Source organism: Stegostoma tigrinum, chromosome 3, assembly GCF_030684315.1.
Source record: "Stegostoma tigrinum isolate sSteTig4 chromosome 3, sSteTig4.hap1, whole genome shotgun sequence".
Lineage (NCBI taxonomy): Eukaryota > Metazoa > Chordata > Chondrichthyes > Orectolobiformes > Stegostomatidae > Stegostoma > Stegostoma tigrinum.
In genome coordinates this window covers 68,847,637-68,871,836 of record NC_081356.1, presented here as the reverse complement: position 1 = coordinate 68,871,836, position 24,200 = coordinate 68,847,637, and the positions used below count along the sequence as shown (strand labels likewise).

The 24,200-nt window shown below is 40.9% G+C and overlaps 1 protein-coding gene across 2 annotated transcripts in view; it reads left to right on the top strand.

Moving 5' to 3' along the window:
- Window positions 1–2,299: 2,299 nt before the first annotated feature.
- lmnb1 (lamin B1) overlaps window positions 2,300–24,200 on the top strand; it is a 60,880-nt gene continuing 38,979 nt past the window's right edge. The window contains exon 1 of one of the 2 annotated variants that reach the window (XM_059644662.1): window positions 2,300–3,093. In XM_059644662.1, the coding sequence (XP_059500645.1) occupies window positions 2,735–3,093 (359 nt within the window). In that variant the 5' untranslated portion in view covers window positions 2,300–2,734. The remainder of the gene's footprint in view (window positions 3,094–24,200) is intronic. The other variant, XM_048528135.2, reaches the window with a different exon arrangement.

The following is a 24,200-nucleotide window of genomic DNA, read 5'->3' as shown; positions in this document are numbered from 1 at the left end:
TCAGATCATGTAGAGCCAGGGTTAGGACTGCGTTTTAATGGTTCAATTCATAAGAAGCTAAAAGGCAGAAGGAGAATTTCAGTCAACAAAACAGAATGAGAGGCCTGTGCCCAGTTAACCCATGTCACAAAGTGGTATTCTAAACTGGATTGACTATAAATTTACTGTTTATTAACTACTATTTCTTATGTACTGGTTATCAAAAGCTTAATAAATTCTTTAAAACTTGTGAAAACATATTTGTACTTGGAATAGGACTTGTAAGTATTCAGTTCTTTAAGACTAAATTTGAGAGAGCCAGTCAATAATTGTAATTGACTGACGTCTTGTAATTCAAGTTAAAGTGCACCCCGAAATCTTACAGCAACAGCACACACAAATGATGTTAAAATGAAAATGGCAATGCAAAACAAAAAAAGCCCAAAGAATAAAAAACATCAAAACAAAAATATGTTAAGCAAGATGTCTTAAATTGTGGACTTGCTTTATAATCTTCTGTATATATGTAAAAAGTCAAAAGCCAAGAAAAGACAGATGGATTATTTTGTGACAAGTGTGAAATGACCTCCTTTGGCTGGAAAAGTGGAAAAGTAGATTTAAGTTGAGAAACTGGTAAATGCTAATAATATTCAGTGGGACCAGTGTGCGCTTCTACAAAAATCACAGGAAGTTAACGTGTAGGTACAGCAAGTCATGAGGAAAGCAAATGAAAATATGAAAACACCTTTATTGCAAGGGATTGGAGTATAAAAGCAGAAAAGCCTTACTGCAATTGTATAGGACCTTGGTCAGTCAGCAAGTGTATTAATGTGTAATTTTGGTTTCCTATCCGAGGAAGGATGGATTTGTCTTAGAGGCAGTGCACCGTAGGTTAATTAGACTGACTCTGGTATGAGGAGATTGTCCCATACAAAAAAATTGAATACACTATATCTATATATCCATGACTTCTAACATCCTACATCTATACAACATCTCTAACATCATGAAAAGTTCCAAGGTACTTCACAGGAGAATGATAAAATAAAGATACAGTCACATAAGGTCATGTATGAGATCAGATGGCCAAAAGCTTGGCATTAATAAGAATTTTAAAGAAAGAAAGAAAGAGGATTGGAAATATGAGTGGAAAGAAGAGGAAATTTCAGAGCTTAGAGCTAAGGTAACTGGAAGTACTAGTGGTGGAACAATAGGGAACGCATATGATACCTATTCTGGAGTGTAAAAATCTTGCTAAAACTATATAAGGTACTATTCAGATAACAGGTGGAATATTGTGAACAGTTTTATCTAAGGAAAGATACACTGGCATTGGAGGTAGTCTAGAGAAGGCTTGTTAGGTGATCCCAGCTTTGGAGGGACCATCTTATGGGGAGAGGTTGAGTAGGCTGGGCCTGAATTCTCTAAAGTTTAAAAGAATGAGAAGTGTCCTGACTGAAACATTCAAGATTTTTGGGGAACTTGATGTGAAGGGTTGTGTTTTCTATGGGAGAATCCAGGACCAGAGGTCATAATCTCAAAAGAAAGGATTCCCTTTTAAAACAGAGATGAGGAGAGATTCTTCTCTCAGAGAATAGTGAATTTATGGAATTTTTTAACCCAGAGGCCTGAGATTCCTAATCAGTCATGGAATCAAGGGTTACAGAGAAAAGGCTGTAAAGTGGAGTTGAGGATTATCAGACCAGCCAAGAATGGCAGAGCAGACTCACCAAGCTGAAAGACCTACTCCAGCTTCTATGGTTTTATGGCCGTCTTATGATTTATCTCCCACTACTCAAACAGTGCAATGAACCTCATTAGAAGTCGAACAGTTTTAGACTAAAAAATGTAAACTGCTTCCTCGTTTCTCCATTGACCTGCTGAGCATTTCCAGATCTTTCTGTTTTCAGATCACTCGTGTTCTTGTGAAAATAAACAATTGTTTACCAATATGCTGTACCATTTACCTTTTTATCATCGAAGCTGTACGCGTTCACCATATGGTGAAATCCCTGTTCACGAAAGATTTATGCACATACAACCTTAACGGTTTATCGATTTTCGTCAGCACGATAAATATAAACGAGAAGCTGTTCAAATAACAAAATCTCATAAATTCCGAACCTTAAGTCATGTTTAATAAAACAATTCGACTAATCCATTCAACTTCTTTCACCCTCCAGTCAACCTATTACAATATTCTCCTAATACGGAGAGCAGTTCAATATGATGCGATACATGGGTCATATCATTCAATATAAGCATCATCACATCTACAATTATCGCTGCACCGCAGCAACACGGATTCTGAGAAACAAAACCTCTCCACGATCAAACAACTGTAATTCCTGGTTAACTAATTCTCAACGGATGCATTTGGCCTTATTTAAGTCATAAGCGGAGAACATGTTGCAGCTATACGGTGATTTACATTGGAAAATTAATACTTGGGAAACTTTACAGTGGACGGTGTTTAAGGACCGGTCTAGTCTCGCGGTACAATTGGCCCCTGCAGATAGTCACGTTGTGTGTCTCCAACACCAAATCCAGGAGCCATTTTAACAGCGGGAGCTAGTGATCGTGCAAGAGAAGCGCGAGCACAGAACAAGGGGAAAGGAAAATCAGGTGCTCGCGCTTCTCGCATTGCTTTGGTTATTTTGTTTGAGGAAGAAAAACATTGCGCGTTCACTTCATTTGTTTGCTTTAGTTTTTATTTACAAAATAAAGTTTAAACAAAAACCACTGACTGGAAGTTATGGCGACGGCTACTCCAAGGAGCCAGCCGCGTCCAAGCGGCCGGAGTGCAGCCAGCTCCCCGCTCAGTCCGACCCGCATTTCCCGGCTGCAGGAGAAAGAGGAACTGAAGAACCTCAACGACAGGCTCGCCGTATACATCGAAAAGGTACGCTCGCTGGAGTCCGAGAACAGTATCCTGCAGTTGCAAATCACCGAGAGGGAAGAAGTGACCAGCCGAGAGTTGACCGGCATCCGGAACCTGTACGAGAATGAGCTGGCGGACGCTCGCCAATCTCTGGACGAGACTGCGAAAGAGAGAGCGCGGTTGCAGATAGAGCTGGGGAAACTCCGCGGGGACTACGACAACGTGCAGCAAAAGTAAGGCTGACTGAAATTTGGGGTGCACACCTCTTCGATGGTAAAGTGTAATTTTTTTAAGGCGGATAAATGTTTACTTTAGGAGTTCACGTTAGCGATGTGTACTCCTATTGGCGTACATGTGGATTAAAATGTGTATGTGAGCTTCATTTAAATTCTAGTATCGAACTAGTGTCGAGGGGAAAATATTACTGGATTTGTGCGGTTTGTTTGTTACCGATGGACGTTTTAAAATTACTTTATTGACGGTAGTGATTTGAGATTTTTCCGTTTTAAGTAGACTAGCCTGTCCTTTTAGAGGCACTAAGTTCATTGTGTTTGTATAATTTTACCGTATCGTATTTTCATAAGGAGTGATTGGGTACTCGGACGAATATCTGCGGCAAGTTCCTAGGGAATTCCTTGATGTAGAGTTGGTCGGTTTGTACTGAACAGCTTTTTTTAAAAAAAACAATGCCCAGACTCCCATCTTTTTCCAATAAACCATTGGACAGATGGTGTCTGAGTCTTCGACATCTCAAACAGCAATTTGTTATGGTTTTAAGTGATATATTTTCTAGCCTGTGAAATCTGAATCTTTAAAGCCAGCGTCCACGGTTTTATATAGGAATTGTTTCTTATCTCTAATTACATACCAGTTGTAATTGGCGCTGGTTGAATGGACCCGTCTGTCAAGTTATTACACAGGCTGCCCTTATATGGGCTGAAGGCTCTGGCGCTTTCTACTATCTTTTCTTTTTGGTGTGGGGGAAGGGATCCCTAAAATCTCAGCTCTTCGAATACTACATCATAGATTCGATTTGTGTTTGTACTGTTAAAATGGCGAAGTAGTTCGAGTTCCATAGTAAACATTTATTTATTTTTGTTCACTGGGGGGTGTGTTTTGACGTGGGGGGGGGGGTAGTGATGAGTTGGTATTGGACAATAGCCATCCAACGCGTGGAAGCGCCGCTGTGCAAACAAAGAGCGGCTCCGTTCAGCCGCAGGCTGGGTGCCTCCGAAACCAATTGAATGAGAACTTTCCATAAATATCCCCCAGAGAACTATGCCGCACGTAAGGTTACATTGTAACATTTCTCGTTTTATTGCGCTATGCGGGTTCGAAGGGTAGTAGCCGAGAATGTGTATAGCCTGATAGGAATAAAGAAGCTTTATCACCCTCTGAGGGAGGCGTGCTGTAAGGGTGACCGCATCTACAAGTATTTTTTTAAAAAGTGTCACTTTTAATATTATCTTTATATACATTATTCACAACTTCCGCGACACCACCCGTCATCGCCACCACATTCTCCATTTTTTTGTGTTAACAGTGGCAAGAAATAGATTTTCGTGAAATCTCCAGGCGCTCTTACTTAGATTCCCCTGTTTACTGTGCTCGGTCATAGATCATTATTCTCTCCACCCCCCGCAGGTAAGTTTCTGTGCGATGTTTGTTTGCAACAACTGATCAGAAATTGTTTACAACTAAGGGCGGTTGTTGGATACATGGTAGCTTCGTTAATGCATCTATCAATTATTTCATAAATGATTCAATTTTTTTCCACGCTCTAGTGCGGTTGAGTATGCTTACACTTGTGATTTACGATATGAAGGTGAAAAATCATCCTTTGTTGTATGGAATCGCCTTTTTGACATTAATTTTAAGGTCTGAGATAAAACGAAGGGAGACATTTGAAGATAATAAAGTGCGAAGCTGGATGAACACAGCAGGCCAAGCAGCATCTCAGGAGCACAAAAGCTGACGTTTCGGGCCTAGACCCTTCGTCATCCTCTGAGGTCTAGGCCTGAAACGTCAGCTTTTGTGCTCCTGAGATGCTGCTTGGCCTGCTGTGTTCATCCAGCTTCGCACTATTATCTTGGAACTGCAGATGCTGGAGAATCCCATTATCTCAGAGTCATTTGAAGTCTGCTTGGATAGCTTGCTGCGTGGTGTCATAGCTTGATGTTGAAGCAGCCCTGATAATGTTGCCTTTAAAGTGAGAAGGTGCAAGGTGACCACGATAGCAGCCTCTTTGCCAACGGTGGATAGTCTGAACATTTCCACAGTCCCTGAAATTTTAAACTGTTCCTCTTTCTTTCCAAGGTGGAAAAGTTGAGCGCTCTGGAAGACCACATGGCTTACTTCTGCTCTTATGAAATCAGGGCTGCATTGATCATCACCCATTCTACTTTCCAGTCCTTTCCCAAATTAACCCTCAATTCTCTGACTGATTCCAAGACCTGTTTATCTCAGCCTTAATCACAAATACAGCAAGACCTGGGCAACACTGAGGCTTGAATCGAAAGTACAAGTAAGATTCATGGTGCATGTGCCAGGCAATAACCATTTCCAATAAGAGAAAATCTAACCACCATCCTTGAATGCCCCACTGCCAACATCCTGGGTGGGGTGGGTTACCAGAAACTGGACTACACTGGCCATATAAATCAAGGCCACAAGAACAGAGGTGGTGCAAGGAATATTGCAGTGAGTAACACACTTCCTCACTCCCCAAAACCAGTCCGGTATGTATTCGGCATAAATCCATGTTGTGATGGCATATTCATCACCCCCTTAGCAGCGCCAACAGTCAAGAAGCTTGAGACCTTTCAGGACAAAAAGGCCTGCTGATTAGCACCACATCCACAAACATTCATCCCCTCCACTGGTGACATTCAGCAGTGTGCACCACCTACAGAACTCGCCACAGAAATTCACCAAGGCTGCTTAGCCCCTACCAAACCCATGACGACTTCTATCTAGGAGGGTGGCCAGTAGGTACATGGGAATAACACTACCTGGAAGTTCCCATTCAAACCACTGACTATCCTGACTTAGAGATATATTGCCATTCCTTCGGTGTCATTGGGTCAAAATTATGGAACTTCCTTCCTAACAGCACTGGGTCTCTCTGCAGCATGGACTGTAGCAGTTCAAGAAGTCAGCTCACCACCACCTTCTTGTGGCCACTTAAGGACCATGGTGGCAATGACTCGAGTGAATGAGGAAATAAAAGCTAATCCCATCTCTGCCAAAAGCTGGGTCCATGTGACTTTAGTTCTATGGTGGTAGACTTTTGAGATTGGAAGTCATTGTAATATTGTGGTACAGGATTCCTTTTTAAAAAAAACACTAAATATGTTAGATTAGTCTGTTGGGGCCCAGGAGAGAGGGAGCAACTAGAGGATCTGTATGGTTCACCATACTGGAAAATGGGTAGATTTTTTGCCCAATTTGAAAAAGCCATATTCGTGAGAAGATTTTCTTGTCCTGAGCTAAAAGCAAGACTCAAGAAATGTCTTTGGACCTTTCTTTTGTGGTGAGTTAAATAGTGTCCAGGCTGGGAGTAAAGATAGAAATTAAACCCTCGGGAGCAAGAAAGCATTTTGGGCTGATTCCTTGTGAATTGAATGTCTTTTGAAAGGACAGTGCACGTAGTTGGCTATGTTCAGTTGTCTTAACAGACATTTTATCCTGGAGAACTGATAAGTTGCTTACAAAAATAATGTTTCATCAATAGCGCCTTTAGTCTGCTTTACAGATAATGGATAAAAACATTGGTATTTTGAAACAAACTGTGAAATATTGTCATCCCTAACTTTTTGAAATGGTATGGAGTCTGTAATACTATGTAAAAGATTAGCATGCTGTGCTTATGCTGAATTTGCTTCTTCGCTTTGAAGATGTAATATCTAAAATGCACTGCATCTAAAAAAAGTACTACGTCCAGTGTATTTCATCTCCCTACGTCATTAGGTCTTCAGTTTTAGATTTGACCTCTGAGGGAGTGCAGTGTATTATTGGACTACAAAGGTTAAATTGTGAGGTGAGATCAATCAGATTAGAGTTCCATTTTCCTGAGTTTTGAGATTTTTAAAAGAATGATTTTGATTTTTGAGATGTAAATTATTAAGAGAAACCAATATATTAACTGAGAGGAACAAAAACACAGTTGCCGGAAAAGCTCGGCAGGTCTGGCAGCATCTGAGGAATGGTTCTGAGGAAGGGTCACTGGACCCGAAATGTTAACTCTCTCTTTCCTTTCACAGATGCTGCCAGACCTGCTGAACCTTTCCAGCAACTGTGTTTTTGTTCCTGATTTACAGCATCTGCAGTTCCTTTGGTTTTTATACTGAGTCGTCCCCCGCTAGGACTAGTCTAAAGCTTAAATCGGACCTTTCACTGTATTTTTAAAAAAAAGAGGAACTCCCTCAAAATCTTACGTATTTGGAGCACTTCAACACACAGCAGTTTGTGCTCTATTTAATGTGTTTCAAACTGACTTTTTATTGTCTAATGTCTTTTGAATATAGGTGGGTATGTGGAATTGAGTCTCAGGTCTGTCATGGTCTTAAAATTGAAATGAAACTAAGCTTGAGATTAAACATCCTCTGTTCCAGTGCTGTAGTTACCGAATCATTTTTGGGTTGTGGAAGTCCTTGCATTTTATTTGCTATATGCACAAAACATAAAATTCAAAGCATATCACTTGACCCTTTTTTGCGGATGCTGCCTACTTTCAGATTCAGTTGCTTTCTTTTCCACTACACCCATATAAGTTTGTCTTTTACAAATTTGACCAGTTTGTATGCAATGCAGTACACAAACAGTATTGTTTTAATGTAAAGGTGATACTCGCATGAAGTAAAATACTGCTGATACTGTAAATCTGAAATGGAAAGGGGTAATGCTGGAAACTGGTCTGGTATCATCTGTCTAAAAATGGGCAGCAAATATTGCAGATTGATCGCCTATATCTTTTGAAAGGACACAATCTGAAACATTTAATGCTGTTTCTCTCTCTAAAGCTAATACTTATATTTTCAGAAGTCAGTTTGAAGGTCTAATTTGAAAAACATTTTTTCCTTCTGTCCCTATCTTCCACGGAGGACTTTAGTACATGATGTGCATTGTTAACTTGTTATTCCAAACTGCTTACATGGTAAGCAATCAGTCCTGTTCCATCTGGTCTTAATTTTAGCATGATGCAAGGTATTTTGCGTTCCTGCACATAATTTGAAATGCCTTGGCTAGATTTTAGATCAAAGTTTGAAATCCCTGCAGCGACAGTTATTTCTTTGTGGCAGTAATTCTCTAAGATTATTTGTTTGCCAGCCTCTCTCAACATCCAAAAGTGCAAGTCTTTCAGAATTTCTTGCCTACATTTTAGGCTGCGGTCACTCTATACAGTAGTAAGAGATAATAGGAACCGCGATAACAATGTGTAGAGCTGGATGAACACAGCAGGCCATACTGCTCCTAAGACTCTATACAGTAACAATTTTTTAGTTAGTTTCTTTCTGGGCTTCCTACCTTTTATGATAAATACCAGTTAAGATTCTCTGCATGGCTTCTCTTGACAAAAAATAAGTTTTGTGTCCCTCAGTGGCCTCTAGTTCTTGTGCACCTTTTCCGTCTGTAGTTGTTGTTTCATAAGGAATAGTAGCAGGCATACTTCATTGATCCCCTGAAGCTTGCCCTGCCATTCCATAAGATCATGGATGATTTGTTATAGGCTGCCTCTTTCGTGCCAACGCCTCATCGCTCTGCTTTTCAGCTTGCATAATAATCTATCTACCTACTCTTTAAATACTCTGTGATTTTAGCCTCGATGACGTTCACAAGTAGGGAATTCCAACCATTCACTACCCTCTGGGAAAAGAAGTTGCAATCACATTTCAGTTTCAAATGATGACCCCTTATCTTGTAACAGATTCTCAATATCTACCCTGTGAAACCTGCTCAGAATCTTGAATGCTCCAATGAAACCACCTCTTCTTAACCTTTTCACCCCAGAAATCTGCAGAATGAATCTGTTTTGTACTGCCTCCAGTGCCAGTATATCCTTTTAAATATTGTACACAGTACTGCAGATATGGCCTCACTAGCATGCTCTGAGTCTTCTATTTGTAAACTTCACCCTCCGAGCAAAAAAGGTCAAAATTCTGTTTAAAAACGAAGAACGGTGGATGCTGTAAATCAGGAACAAAAACAAAATTGTTGGAAATGCTCACAGATCTGGCAGCATTTGTGAATGGAGAAACGGGTAACATTTAGGATCCAGTGACCCTTCCTCCGAACTGTTCCTTAACTATTGCTTTTCCCACAACTTTGTTTTTTGTTAAATTCTGTTTATTGCCTGTTCTATTTTTTTTTGTTTTGTACGCAAGAACGCACAGATCCTTACCTGTACTTTTTGGACTCTATCCACTTTAAATAGTTTGTGTTCTGATTCTTCCTCTGTCTTTCCTCCATTATACTCTATCAACCAAGGTTTTGTGTCTGTATTACTTTGCAGATTCCTTGTGCTTCCATTACATTCTGCCCTGTCACCTATTTTTATTTCAGCAAATTCAGATACATTCCATTCTACCCCTTCCTCCAAGTTATTAATATAGATGGTAGATTGAGTCCCAGGACTAATCCTTATGGCACTCCACTAGTTTTGTCTTTTCAAACTGGAAAAGATCAGCTAATCCTCACTCTTTGTCCTTTGTGTTTACCAAACCTCAAACCATCCTAATATCTTACCCTGAGTCTGTGACCTTCTGTCTTGTGCAATAATCCTTTTATGTGGCTCCTGTTGTAGAATGTCTTCTGTTCATCTCCAGTTCCATACCCTTTCACTGTTATTTCTTTGGTATCGTGCCATCTTCCTGCACTCTTTCTCCCAGTTGTTCTTTTGCTCCAGTACAAAAGCAAAATATTGCAGATGCTGGAAATCTGAAATAAAAGCAAAAACTGGAAATGAGCAGCATCTGTGGAGAGGAAGTAAGACTCTTGAATGTTATGGTATTGGAGGAACAGAATGTACTCTGGTATTGATTACGACTGCTCTAGTTCTGTGATTTTCTTCTTGAATGGTAACTCACTGCTGACTTTGACTTGCTGTCTCAGGTTTTGCAGCTGACGTGGATTACTACGGGATAGATGTAGGGAAACCGGCTCTCAAACAAGTAACTCAAAGGAAAGTTTGTCCAGTATCTCTAGTTGAGACGTGAAAAATAAATGTTTTGAAAGGATTGAGACCAGAAAATGAATAGCTGACATAAAGATAAGGTTGAAATTATTTTGAAATATAGTCATTGTTGTAAGTCAGAAAATGTGGCAGGAACATGATAAAATAATTTTAATTATACTACAGTAAAAAGTTGCTGATTGTTTAGCAAAATTATTCTCATTAGGCCATTGCCATGGAGGAAGTAGCAGGCTGCCCAACCTCTAGATAATTTAGGAAAGGCACTTGACCCGGACCAATTTTTTGTGGGGAGCAGATTCCTGCATATGATGTGCTTCCATTCCAGCAAGCATAGCTGAGCTTGTTGTGAGCTGTATGGATCATCTTCATTTTGTAGTTGCAGTTAGTACAGTCAGGATCGTTCATTAACTGCTACCTGCTCACAGAGTCAAATCTAACAGTAGGGATTTTGAGTTGAGTTTGCAAGCATGAACTGTTTGAATATGGCCTTTAATCTTCCAATTATGAATGAATGAGTGAGTGTGTTATCTTGTATCTGCTGTGTTGTATCCCCGATGTATCTGGCATCTCGCAACATGAATTCATATGCTGCTCACTCAATTTGTGCAATGGGTAGAACGTGGTTTTTGGACTGACTGAGAAATCCCATTAGTAGCATTGTTGAGGAAATGGAGTAGATCAAAGATATCCTATAGAACAACATCTACCCTAATTAGATTATTGTTCACTGTGTCACGCAAACTCATAAACAGATCTAAGACTGCTGCTTTTGAATTGGAGTCTGTCCAATCTACGGATTAACCTGGAAAGAGCAAGGTATCTCTCATTTGAACAACACATCAGGCATGCTTTCTCACGGCCTCTTAAGCTGTATTTTCTACTACCAAGATGCTACCCCTAGCTTTGAAAGGCAATTTGCTAACCAAATCAACATTCTTTTCTCTTGTATAAATTGTGAAATGTGACATATCGCATTTGTCCTGAGGAGTGTAAAATACAAAGCTTCAGCATCATAAGTCTGTCACAGCAATGTATATTCAGTCAATGGTCTAAGTATCGGGGGGATCAAAATTTTTTAGTTATTGAAGCTCTGGCACGGAACTTCGGTTCTAACAGACCTGGTAGAAAGGAGGATTTTGTCAAGGGGCCCAGGGAATGCAGGGTCTTCACTTAAAATAATATCTAGCTATTAGGGCACTAGGTGGTGGTAACTTTAATGTACTCAGTTGCTCCTATGTCAGGAAGGTTGAGTGGCAGAACTGGTGCTCAGTGGAGTCTAGTTTGGACTCCTCAGTAGAACCACCACCAACAGTTTCTTGGGCAACAGGTTAAAATTGTAGAGGTTGACTGAACAGCTGCTTGTGTGTGCCATGACATTTACTCTTTTAGAATGGCATTTAAATGAGGTAACCTAGCCATGACTTGGGTTAGTGTAGTGAGAATAGAAATATGCATGGTAGACACCGACCAATTCTTAACACACATTTCTTAACATATGCAGAATAACTACACAAAGTGACAACTGAGAAACACAGAGCTCAGCATTATTTGGGAAGATTCTTAATTTTAAAAACAGCTGTAAAATGAAAATGGTCAGAATGTTCCCTAAACTGGGAAATATATGTATTCAAGATGGGAGATAGCAAGAACTGCAGATGCTGGAGGCAGACAATACAGTGTGGAGTTGGAAATTTTCTGAAGAAGGGTCCTGACCCGAAACGTCAACTGTCCTGCTCCTTTGCTGCCTGGCCTGCTGTGTTCCTCCAGCTGCATGCTGTATAATATCTGTATTCAAGATGTCAACCAGAGTGGGTTTTTATTTTTTTTTGTTCTTCCACCCCTTTTATATTCTAGATCCTTGGTGTCTTAACCATTTATATGCTGTGAAGTAATAAATCCAGCAGAGATCTTTTGCTGCTTCTGCTTCACAAATGGGCCTTGGAAATTCTCAAAACAGTCAATCTATTTTGGCTCAGTTGTTGAACATGTTGAATATTTCCTTTTCTTCAAGATTACCAATAAAAGATGAGGTATGCCTTTTAGAAGCCTAGGATTATTAATGTCCATTAATCTATTCAACAAGTGAAAGTGCCTTTTCAAAAGAAAACACAGCTCTACTAATGTGAACCTGACAATTTCTGTCAATTTTTTTTTGGGACAATTCAACAGTCCTTGATTGCAAGCTCCCCTATGGCTAACCATCTCCCTGGATATGACAGTTCAAATCATCATTGATCGTTCTTGCAGATAAGGATGGCTGTCCTCCACTGTGTCGGTAGGTGGCTGTACAGACTGATACATCTGCTGCAGGCTATTTTACACTTTGGGTACATGGTGATCGCAGGAAGTAATTGGTGTGGCAGAGTGTTTTCTTTGTTTTTGCCTGGCTTCCAGTTTTTCCTGATGGTAAGTCTTGAGGTGCTCAATGTCTTCAGATGTTTCTTCTCCACTTTGGATGGTCTTGGACCACTGATTCCCAGGTGTCTGGGAAAATCGCACTTTGCCATTGAGACCTTGAAAGTATCACCTGAGGGGTGTCCTCTGCCTGCCTGGGGCTCACCTGCTGTTTTTAATAGAGCACTCAGTTGGGAAGTCTTTTGTTGGTCATACCAACAACATGCCCAGCCTATCGTAGTGGATCAAGGGTGGTGGTCACTGCCTTGGTGTTGGGGACGTTGGCCTGGATGAAAATGCTGGTGTTAATGTGCCTTTCTTCCCAGTGGATTTGCAGGATTTTGTGCAAGCCGCATTGGTGATACTGCCCCAGTGCTTTTGAGGTGTCTGCTTTGGACAGCCCAAGTTTCCAAGCCACTTGGAGGACAGGAACCACCACAGCTCTGTAAACCTTGATCCTGGTGTTGGTGTTTGAGAACAACAATATCAAATCCCCTTTCCTCAGGCAGCTGAAAACTCCGCTAGCGTATTGGAGGCAGTGCTAGATTCCTTCAGTAGCTGCTTTTGGCCAATAGGACACTTCTGAGTTAGTGGAATTGGGCAATGCTCTCTCAGGCCTCACCATGAACCTAGGTTGGAGGTTTGCTGCACTAAGCCAGACTAGGTTGATGGAGGCCCTTCGTCTTGCACATATTCAAAGTGAGACCCATGCTCTCAAATGCCTTTGTAAAGGCACTGATGGTGGTCTGGAGTATGTCCTCTGAGATTGCACAAAGAGAAGTATCATCTGCGAACTGAAGCTTGGTGACACTGCTGGTCGGAGTGACCTTTTGGTGTTGGCTTGAAGGCAGCGGTGGTGGAATAATTTCCCACAGGTTCTGTAAGTTAGCTCCACTCCAGCGGGGAGCTTGTCGGTGGTGAGGTGAAGCATTGCGGTGAGGTAGATCAAGAACAGTGTTGGAACAATGACACGGGTCCGAACAGGGAATGGGTTGCTCGGAGAACCATTTGTCATTATCGCCACTTCCATGTCATTGTAGAGTAGGCGAAGGATGGTGATGAACTTCATGGTGCAACCAAAGCAGAGAAGTACGCTCCATAATGCTTTCTGGTTGGTGTCAAGGCTCCTCTTCTCTTTTCCTTCTTGTACCTCGCTTGACCCTTCTTTTGCCCACAGAGCTCCAGGGGCTGACACGAGTGCACCACGTCTCTTAAATGCTTTGAATGGGTGTAGCAGTGGGTACACAGCCTACAAACAACTGCAGCACAATGTTCCTGTGCTCCCTCTCTTCCTCCACCCCCAGTGTTTATACAACCATAACCCCTGCGCCCCCTACGGCTACCCCTACCAGCCTGGTGACTGATCTAATATGACTGACTAACCTCCCATGAGCTCCTATTCCTCAAGCTATACCCTCTGAATCCCATCGAACATTTGACCCACTTGCCCATTATCTGTGTCCTTACCTGTAATTTAGTTGGCACTTAACCCAAATTTCTCACTTATTGATCTGGTACTGAGCAAGATAACTAAAGTCCTGTGACTTCCCCCATTCTCAAGTGATGAATTTGCAACACAATTTTCTGGAACAATAGTTTACATACTGCAGTCTTAACTGAGGCAAGTTTGGTCTTTCCAACATGAGTGTAACACTGGGGCCTGAAATATGTTTGTGAATTATTACTTCTATTAATATATTGCGATATTTTTACAATTTCAGGGTCAGGTTAAATTTGAATCTGCAGACATTCCTTCTTAGAAAGGAGATGCATGGTGTTACGCAGTTCGGGGGAGATGCTTTCCTATCCATACCTGATTAAATGTTGCAATCCATACTGGTGCACAAGTTGAATGAATGTCGTTCACCTGAGTTTTAGTTGGCATGGCAGTTCACAGCTTTTGCTATGGTCATTATATTAAATATGATGGCAAATTGTGGAATGCCCATGTGCAGACTAACATCCAACCAGTGATATGCATTAAGATGCTATCCAAACCACACAAATGTGAATGGTTATGAACTGTTGAGTATTTACTCTGAGAAAGCTAGTCTTGCTGTAAAGAAAAATGTATCTTGTTAAGTATGGTGTAGCTTTTCCTGACACGGTTCACAATTTGTACTGAATGCCTTCAGTTTCCCTAAGAAACACATTTTATATTTGCAGAATAGTTTTGGAAGATAGCCACAATTTAATTTAGAAATTTAAAATAGAATTCTTCAGATTTGGAAACCAATCTAATTTAAATTCAGATGTGAAGAGAATTAAGTGTTCTCAATTTCCTAGTTTGTAAACGCTTCAATGTGATTTGATTGCTTATTGACCTTAACTGTTGCTTCATGCCATACGTTCCCTTGACCAGGCACTCAATTTTTATACTCCCATCAGGAAAGCGAATAAAAACCACACCACAAGCCTCAAATAAACCAAGTTTTTGTGGGCTGCTTTCTTTTGAAGGCTGTTTTGATTTTTGACTGCAGGAGCTAAGCCATTAATCCAGAAGTATTGGACTATGGAGAAAATTGAATCAAAACTGGCTGTGAACATGTGAAATTGAAGTTTGGTTTTAAGAATTTCTGAGAAATCAATCAATTTTTTAAACTGAGATTTTTGTGATTTAACCACCCTTCTCCTCGTCTTTTGAAATTTTGGTTTTAAGTGATTATGGTGATTATAATAAAGTTGATTCAGCAATCTCAATGCTATGCTTAGGAAAAGTTTCCAAAGGAATCCTTTTTTAAAACGGAGACTTCAAGGATTCCAAGCATAGAAGAAATGCCCAGCAGAATCTTCCGTTTTCTGGGCAGTTCTTTTGGAATTGATGGGGATTTGACACTGTCTCCATGCACAACTCTTGTCAATGTTGAAATTATCGCTGTCTAGACATGGAAACATCTGAATCAACTAGTTTCATTTTGGGATCTGACTGTTTGTTTGTTTTTCGTATTTCTGATATACAGTAATGGAAATTCATATTGATCATCCCTAGTAATTTAAAATGAAGAAATGGTTCAAACCAAAGAGATTTTATTTCTTTATGTACAACGGAGTTATGTAAAAGTAGTGGAAGCCTGAGTATATCCTCTGTGTAAACTTTTGAATGGGGAAAATCTGAGGTTTATTTTGGCTTTCCTTTAGAGCAAGCGAACATGGGCTGATTTTATACTTAAAATCCTGCATTAAGCAAAGAAACTTGACTTGTGCAGGACAAGTGGGTGTTTCAGGCTGTTGGCATGTTCTGAGTCAAATTATAATCTCAGCTGTTATTTTAGTGATTTTTATGAAGCAGCTCTTTAGAATGGCCATAAATTAGGCAATGTTTTAATTCCAACTAATCTTAACATCTGCAACTTTAAAGCAAATTTAAAAGCACTTCATTGTCGTCGATGTTGATGAGAAAAGCAGCTGCAAGTAACAGAACCAACTGCCTTATTTGACAAGTGTTTGAATAATGCCTGTTCTCCCCCAGCCAATTCATGGAAGTGTACTGACTATAGCAGTTGTGCTCAAAAACTATGCTGCTAATTTTCTGTAAAACATTGGGATTGATTAAACACAGATTTTCTTTTAAATAGCATCTTAACAAAAGTATTGCCATTGTTGGTTAGAGTACATGTATTTTCTAAACTCTGAATTAACAAGCAACTATTGCATTTTAAATTGGTAACATGATTAAGCCCAAGTATATGTTCCGCTAGTGTGGCCTCATTTGGAATATTGCATGCAGTTCTGGTTGCCCTATTACAGGAAGGATGTGGAAGCATTGGAAAAGGTGCAGAGGAGATTTACCAGGATGTTGCCTGGCCTGGAGCGCAGGCCCTATGAAGAAAGGCTGAGGGACTTGGCTCTGTTCTCATTGGAGAGAAAGAGGCTAAGAGGGGATTTAATAGAGACATACAAGATGATCAGAGGATTAGATAGGGTGGACAGTGAGAGTCTTTTTCCCAGGATGATGACATCAGCTTGTACAAGGGGGCATAGCTACAAAGTGAGGGGTGATAGATTTAAGACAGTTGTCAGAGGCAGGCTCTTTACTCAGAGTGGTAAGGGTGTTGAACGCCCTGACTGCCAATGTAGTGAACTCGGCCACATTAGGGGCATTTCACCAGTCCTTGGATAAGCATATGGATAATGATGGGATAGTGTGGGGGGAGGGGCTTAGATTAGTTCACAGGTCCACGCATCATTGAGGGCCAAAGGGCCTGTTCTGCGCTGTATTATTCTATGTTCTTTGTTCTCCCACTGGCCCAAACAACTATGAAATGCATAACCTGCATGGCATGGTAATCAATCAAGCTAACAGCAAGAACCCTCTGTTTTGCCTCATTTTAATTGTTCGCCATACTAATTTCACAAAACTTAAAGTGGATGAAATTGTCAACTAATGTTTAGTTTTGTCGTAAGTTCTTACAAGCAGCTTAGTCAGATAGAATCTTTTTAATTAAATCTCTTTTAAAAGCCAAGATGAAAACAGTACTGTATTAGAGAAGTTTGTAAGGTCTGGCGACATCTGTGGAGTGTTAATATTTCAAGTCTGATATGTCTCTTCAGAATTCAGAGGCGGGGACAGTCATAGTTTTCAGCCGTTGAGAAGGCACGGCAGAATGAGTGGAACAGATGGTAAAAGTGCCCAGCACGAAAGACAGAGTGCTCCTGGTGATTAAGAAGGAATAGGAGATGTATAGTAGGTGTAAATAAAAGGTATGAGGAGAAGTGGGACTGGTTTGTGGAAAGATAAGATGTACACCTTATAAGAGCCCATGGTTTTTGAGGTAGCACATTAACATGAATGGAGGGTTAGCTAACTAAACCAAGGATTTGGGTAGTGGTATTTTCCAGGATTGCAGCATGTAACTATTGGAGTGCCGTGGGAGTCGATGCTGGGACTGCAGTTATGAATCATAGAATCCCTGCACTGTGGAAACAGGCCCTGTGGTCCAGCAAGAGCGCACAGACCCTGAGAGCATCTGCCTATAGCCCACCTAATCTACACATCACCGAACACTATGGCCGTTTGGTATGGGCCAATCCACCTAGCCTGCACATCGTTGGACTGTGGGAGGAAAATGGACCACCCGGAGGAAACCCACGCAGACACGGGGAGAATGTGCAAACTCCCCACGCAGTCACCCGAGGCTGGAATCGAACCCAGGTCCTTGACACTGTGAGGCAGCAGTGCTAACCACTGAATTTTCACTTGTAATGACTCCGATGAGGAAAACAAGGACCCATGGATGCTACAAAGATATAGATGGATTAAGCAAGTGAACAAATATTTGGCAAATAGAGTCCAATTTGGAAAATGTGAAATTATCTGTTTTCTCAGGAACGAGCTCTGAGATTGAGGGATCAAAGTGCCTTAATCTCATAATGCAAAGGGAATAGAATATTAAAGTCAAGAGATTATACTACAGTTGTACAGAGCATTGTTGAGAACATATCTTGTGCACAGTTCGCAGTATTTGTCTCCTTCTTTAAGGAACAATGTAAAGATGTTGGAAGCAGTTCACTTGAACAAAGTTTATTTTTATTCAGTCGTGGGATGTGTGTATCACGAGCTGGCCAACATTTTATTGCCCATTCCTAATTGCTGTTGAGAACATGGTGGTGAGTTGCTGCCTTGAACTGCTGCAAACTGTCTCACTGTCATTCGGAAGGGAATTCCGGGACTTTGATCAGTGCCAGTAAAGGAGTGGCGATTATATTTCCAAGTCAGGTTGGTCAGTGGCTCGGAGAGGAACTTGCAGGTGGTGGTGTTCCCCAAAAAAAAGCCGCTGCACTTGTTCTTCTAGCTGGAACTGCCTGTGATTCTGGAGGTGCTGCCTATGGATCTTTGACAAATTACTTCAGTGGATTGTGTACACACTCCACCTACTGGCCATCAGTGGTTTAGAGAGTGGTTGTTTGTGGATGGGATACAAATCGAGCAGGTTGGTTTGGATGGTGTAAAGTTTCTTGAGTGTTGGAGCTGACTCTGTTTGGGCAAGCATTCTACTGCATTCCAGATTTGTGCTTTCCAAATGGTGGACAAGCTTTCAGGAGAAAGGAGATGAGTTACTTAACCGCTGTACTCCTAGCCTGTGACCTACTCTTGTAGCCACTGTGTTTGTGGTGAGCCTAGTTGAGTTTTTCGTCAGTGGCAACAACCAGGATGTTGATAGTGGATGTTTCAGCAATGATAACATTTTTGAATGTCAAGGGGTTAGTGGTTAAATGGCCTCTTATTGGTGACGATAATTGCCTGGCATGAATATTACTTTCTGCTTCTCAGCCCAAGCCTGAATATTATCCAGGTCTTGTTACATTCAGACGTTGACTGACTGCTTCATACTTGAGTCATGAACGTTGCTTAACATGGCTCAACAATTGATTGATTAATGACCCAACATCTGACCTTCTGATGGAGTGAATATCATTGAAGATGGTTGGGCCTAGCACACAAACCTGGAGAACTCCTGCAGGAATGCCCTGGAGCTGAGATGACTGAATGTTTAACAGTCATATCTGCCACATAGGAAACTGGTTATGACTTGAACAACTGGAGAGTTAATCCTCTGATTCCTGTCGGTTTCTGGTTTGCTAGGCTCCTTGATGCCACACTTGGTCAAATGTTGCTCTGGTATCAAAGGCTGTCATGCTAACCTCACCTTATCTCGTTTGGCCTCATCTCACTACTTTTAGTTCTGCTGTTCTCTATTTGGACCAGGCGAAGTGGCCTTGGCGGACCCAAACTGGGTATCAGTGAACAGATTGTTGCTAAGCTGATACTGCTTGATAGCACAGCTGATGGCCCTTTTCATTGCATTCACTACATTGATGCCACCTTCTGAAGAACAGTGGGATGTGCTAGGTTTGCAACTTATAGAGTTTAGAGGCTTGATTCATCTTGTGTTTCAATGTGAAAAGGATGTTTCTCCTTGAGAGAATCTAGGCCCCTGTTTAAAAATAAGGGATTACCTATTTGAAACAGATAAGAATATTTTTTTCCTCCAGGAGATTCTTTGGAGTTCTGTTCCTTGAAAGACAGTGGAAGCAGAGCTTTTGAATTTTTTTAAAGGCAGAATTATATACCACCTTGTTGAGCAGGGGTGTGAAAAGTTACCTGGAGTGACTGAAATGTGGAGTAATCAGATCTACATTATCTTACTGAATGGTGGGCCAGGCTCTCGAGTAGAGTGACCTACTCCAAAAAGTTTTGGATGTTCATGAGCAAAACTTGTGGCCTGAAGATTGACCTGCTGAGTTATCTATGAACACACATCATGCATCCTGGCAGATGTTTTGATAGGTTGGTCACCAATTCCCATCTGAAAATTTTCCTGCTGTTCCTTCAATCAGCATTTTTACCAATTACCAGTTAATATGTATCATTGCTGCACAAAGGCTGCTGTCATCATAGTTTCACTGTTTAAGGTCTGTATTAACTTGCTTAGGCACAGTAATTTTTTTTAATACAGCAAATCATACTAGTGCTGGCAGCAGTGTGTGAAAGTTCAATCTTGTAAATTCAGCTCAACTGTTTTTGATTACCTTGGGTTTCTTAGTCTACAAGTTGTTTCATTGTGCAGAATTTTGCAATGGTCAAAGATTGACGACTTCATAAACACAGTATTTTCCACATATATGAACATTGATTTAATTTTAGAATTTCAATGTCCTGTTGGTTTTGACTTTTTTTCCCTTTACAATGTGTATGTTCCTAGACTAAGATGAAAGCATGTTTGAATACGCATTGACATGCATGGAATGCTGACTGTTTCGAACAGTCAGATTATATTCAGGCCTGTTTAAAACAAGTTAACATATATTCCTGCAAGCTCCAAAGAACTTCAGTTCTCCTCATTTTGTATGTATTGAAATCTGAATATGTTGGATACATGCATTGGATAGTCAATAACTTCATTTTCATTCTGAATTCAGATGTTTGAAATAAGATATGCTGATATATAGTACAGCAAACTATTTGAACTGGCATCATTGATTTAAACTGGCAAAATTTAGCTACCTCATACTGCGGGGTTTATTCTGCCTGATTTATTATAGTTTTAAAAATTTATTTACGTCAGTATAAAGCGTTTAATTGAATGGCCACATGAAATATCAACAGTTGATTCAATTTCAAGTCCGTTACTTGTCAAACACTGTGACAACGAATTAGTCACCTAAGGAAGCAGGTGAGAAAGCTGTCTGCTAGTTAGAGATAATGGGAACTGCAGATGCTGGAGATTCCAAGATAATAAAATGTGAGGCTGGATGAACACAGCAGGCCAAGCAGCATCTCAGGAGCACAAAAGCTGACGTTTCGGGCCTAGACCCTTCATCAGAGAGGGGGATGGGGGGAGGGAACTGGAATAAATAGGGAGAGAGGGGGAGGCGGACCGAAGATGGAGAGTAAAGAAGATAGGTGGAGAGAGTGTAAGAGATTACAAGAGAGTTGCAATGGGAGAGAGATTCCCTGAGGTTGGTCCGGAGGGAGGAGGGTAACTTCTTCAGGTTAGGCATCCCTGGAAGAGGCTTCGCAGTGAGGTTAAAATAGTATCAGAGATAATGGGAACTGCAGATGCTGGAGATTCCAAGATAATAAAATGTGAGGCTGGATAAACACAGCAGGCCAAGCAGCATCTCAGGAGCACAAAAGCTGACGTTTCGGGCCTAGACCCTTCAGAGAGGGGGATGGGGGGAGGGAACTGGAATAAATAGGGAGAGAGGGGGAGGCGGACCGAAGATGTCTGCTAGTTAGTTTTATTTGCGGCAAGGTTGTATTGTTATTTGTGGTTTGTGCTGTAAATAAAGTATAACAGTATATCCTCTGCATTGGGTTTTTATTACTTTGTGAATGTTTTTGCATTGATTATTTGGATCTCCTTGGTTGTTATCCTGAATATTTGATCAATCAGCACATGCCTGGTGCTGTAGGCACTGGATAATTTTAATGTCTCTGATTACTCTGAGTATGTGAACACATTCTATACTTTGATAACAAGGTGCAGAGCTGGATGAACACTGCAGGCCAAGCAGCATCAGAGGAGCCGGAAAGCTGACGTTTTGGGCCTAGACTCTTTTCAGAAAATGAAGAACAAGAAAGGTCTAGACCCGAAACCTCTACACCTTGTTATCTCATATTCTCCAGCATCTGCAGTTCCTACTATCTCTGAAACATTCTATGCTTTGATTTTTTTTTCAATGTTCATCTCGTGTGAAAGTCAGATATTTTGTATATGTGTATATTCCTTAACTTATTCTGCATGGATCCTAATGGAAATTCTACCTTTCATACTACTGATTCACAAATGATCACTTACGTTAATCTCCATAACATTTGTATTCTTCAAAATACTGAGCCTTCTTTTGCTTCTTGGGGTCCCTGCTCAGAAATACACAGCCACATGCAGATATAATCAACCTGTCTTCGGACTGGTGTCTTTTGAGTAGTCCCTCTCTAGTTTATTGCATCATCTCGCATGCTTTAGGTGTGTTTTTTATTAATCCATTCATGGGATGGGCCAGCATTTGTGGCCCTGGAGAAGGTAATCTGCAGTAATCCATTTTCCATATGTAGACTCACAATGCTATTAGGGAGGGAGTTCCAGGATTTTGACCCAGTAACACTAACTGAAGTAAAATATATTTTCACGTCTGGACTGTGAGTGGCTTAGATGGGAACTTGCAGGTGATGTTCCCAAATATCTGCTGCACTTTTTCTTCTGGATTAGTGGTCATGGGTTTGGTAAATGCTACCTAAGGAACCTTGGTGAATTTTTCCAATATTTCTTGTAGAAGGTACATACTGCCACCATACATGAAGGTGGAAAGAGTGAATGGTGCATATCAAGTGGCCTGCTTTGTTCTGGATAACATTTGAGCTTCTTGAGAGTTGTTGGAGCTGTACTCCTCGAGGCAGGTGGGGAATATTCCTTATAACTTGTGCCTTTGTACATGGTGGACGGGCTTTGGGCATTCAGGACGTCAGTTAATTGCTACACAATTTCAAACCACTGCAAGAGCTGGTCAGCCACAGTATTTGTGTGGCTAGTCTAGTTCAGTTTCTGGTCAATGGTAAGCTCCAAGATATTGATGGTGATGGATTTACTGATGATAATGCCATTCATTGTTCAGGAGTGATGGTTAAATACACTTGGTGGGTTTTTGTAAAACAGATCTTTAGTCAACTGGATGTTGACCACTAACTCTCACCATACTGCCTAGCTTGCCCTGGATCAAAACCCAACTGCTGAACATTACACAAGTTTCTTTTTGTTTCTTAGTTTTTTTTAATGTATTGAACAGGCTGTATTTTGATTTCATGCCTATCTTCAAACTAAAATAGTTTCTATGGCACTGATTTGATGTTGAACTACTGTGTCCTTTTTCTGTGGGATTTTTGTTTTTTTTTCTCCAGTCTTGTCCCATACCCCTATCAGTTTGTTGCCTCAGAGCAAGTTTAACAGGACTGTCAAGTAGTAGCTCAAATATTTCTCAAAAATGTACAGTTGTGCAGTTACTCACAGTACAGTTTCTGTACCACAAATTCAAAATAAATGCAACCAGTAAAACTACTTGAACGTTACTTAAACAAACAGACTTAAGTTGGAAACAAGTCCAGAGTATTGGAATGTTAACTAACCTGCAAAGTTGGCCATTTATCTTTTAAATCTGAACTAGACAAGTTTGTGCAATGAGATAGTAGGAACTGCAGATGCTGTAGAATCTGAGACGACAAGGTGTAGAGCTGGATGAGCACAGCCATCCAACAGCATCAGAGGTAAAGCAGGGCATAGGCCCGAAACGTCAGCTTGCCTGCTCTTCTGATGCTATTTGACCTGCTGTGTTCATCTAGCTCAACACCTTTTGTCTCAGGTTTGAGCAATGGTCATTCTCACTAGTATGGATGTAGCTGTGTCACATCTCCAACTTTTTAGTGCCCCTGCCACCAAGCAGTCGTTATCCCAATTAGGACAGATCGCTGTAGTGGTGAGAGTAACTTTTGTGATGGATACCAGAAGTTGACCATCTAAGTACTTTGTTCTGTCCTCATTACCCTCGATGCAAAATAGTGCTCAATATAGAAGACTACTAATACATTTATTGAAGGGAGCACAGAAAATGGTTGATGGGTTTCATTACACACATTTTCCTTGATTTAAGGACAAAACATGAGGCTCAGTGGAATCCAGAGACGAATGGTAGGGGACTCCCAGGGCTGCAAGCTTTCAGCTGTGCTGAGAAGGAACTTATAGGGTTATGGGAGAAGACTGGGACAAAAAAAATCCCTCTCAAAAAACAATTCGAAGATTTATAGCTTGGGTTGCGGATGAGGTTGTAGACAGCTTGCTGAGTCAGTGGGTTTGGTTGCAAATGTTTTGTCAACCTGCTAGATGACAAGATCGTCAGTGCACCTCCGGTGCAGAGTTGGCGTGCTATCCTGCTTGTTATTTATGCGCCTCAGTTTGCTGGGGTGGTCGGTATTATTTCCAGCTTTGTTTCTTAGTGGTTTGTTGATTTGGGAGTTCCGGTTTGAATACCAGGCCTCCAGGTATTTCCTGGCGTGTCTCTGTTTGTTTGGCTTGTGTGCTTTTCGATGTGTTGTCCCAGTCAAATTCATGTCCCTTGATGTCTGCCTGTAGCGAGACAAGTGAAGATAGGATTCTGTTTTCAGCCTTCACTTGCCTCACTACACATGGACAACAAGGGACACAAACTTGACTGGTACAAAACATCAAAAATCACACAGGCGATTAAAGATAAACTGCCAAC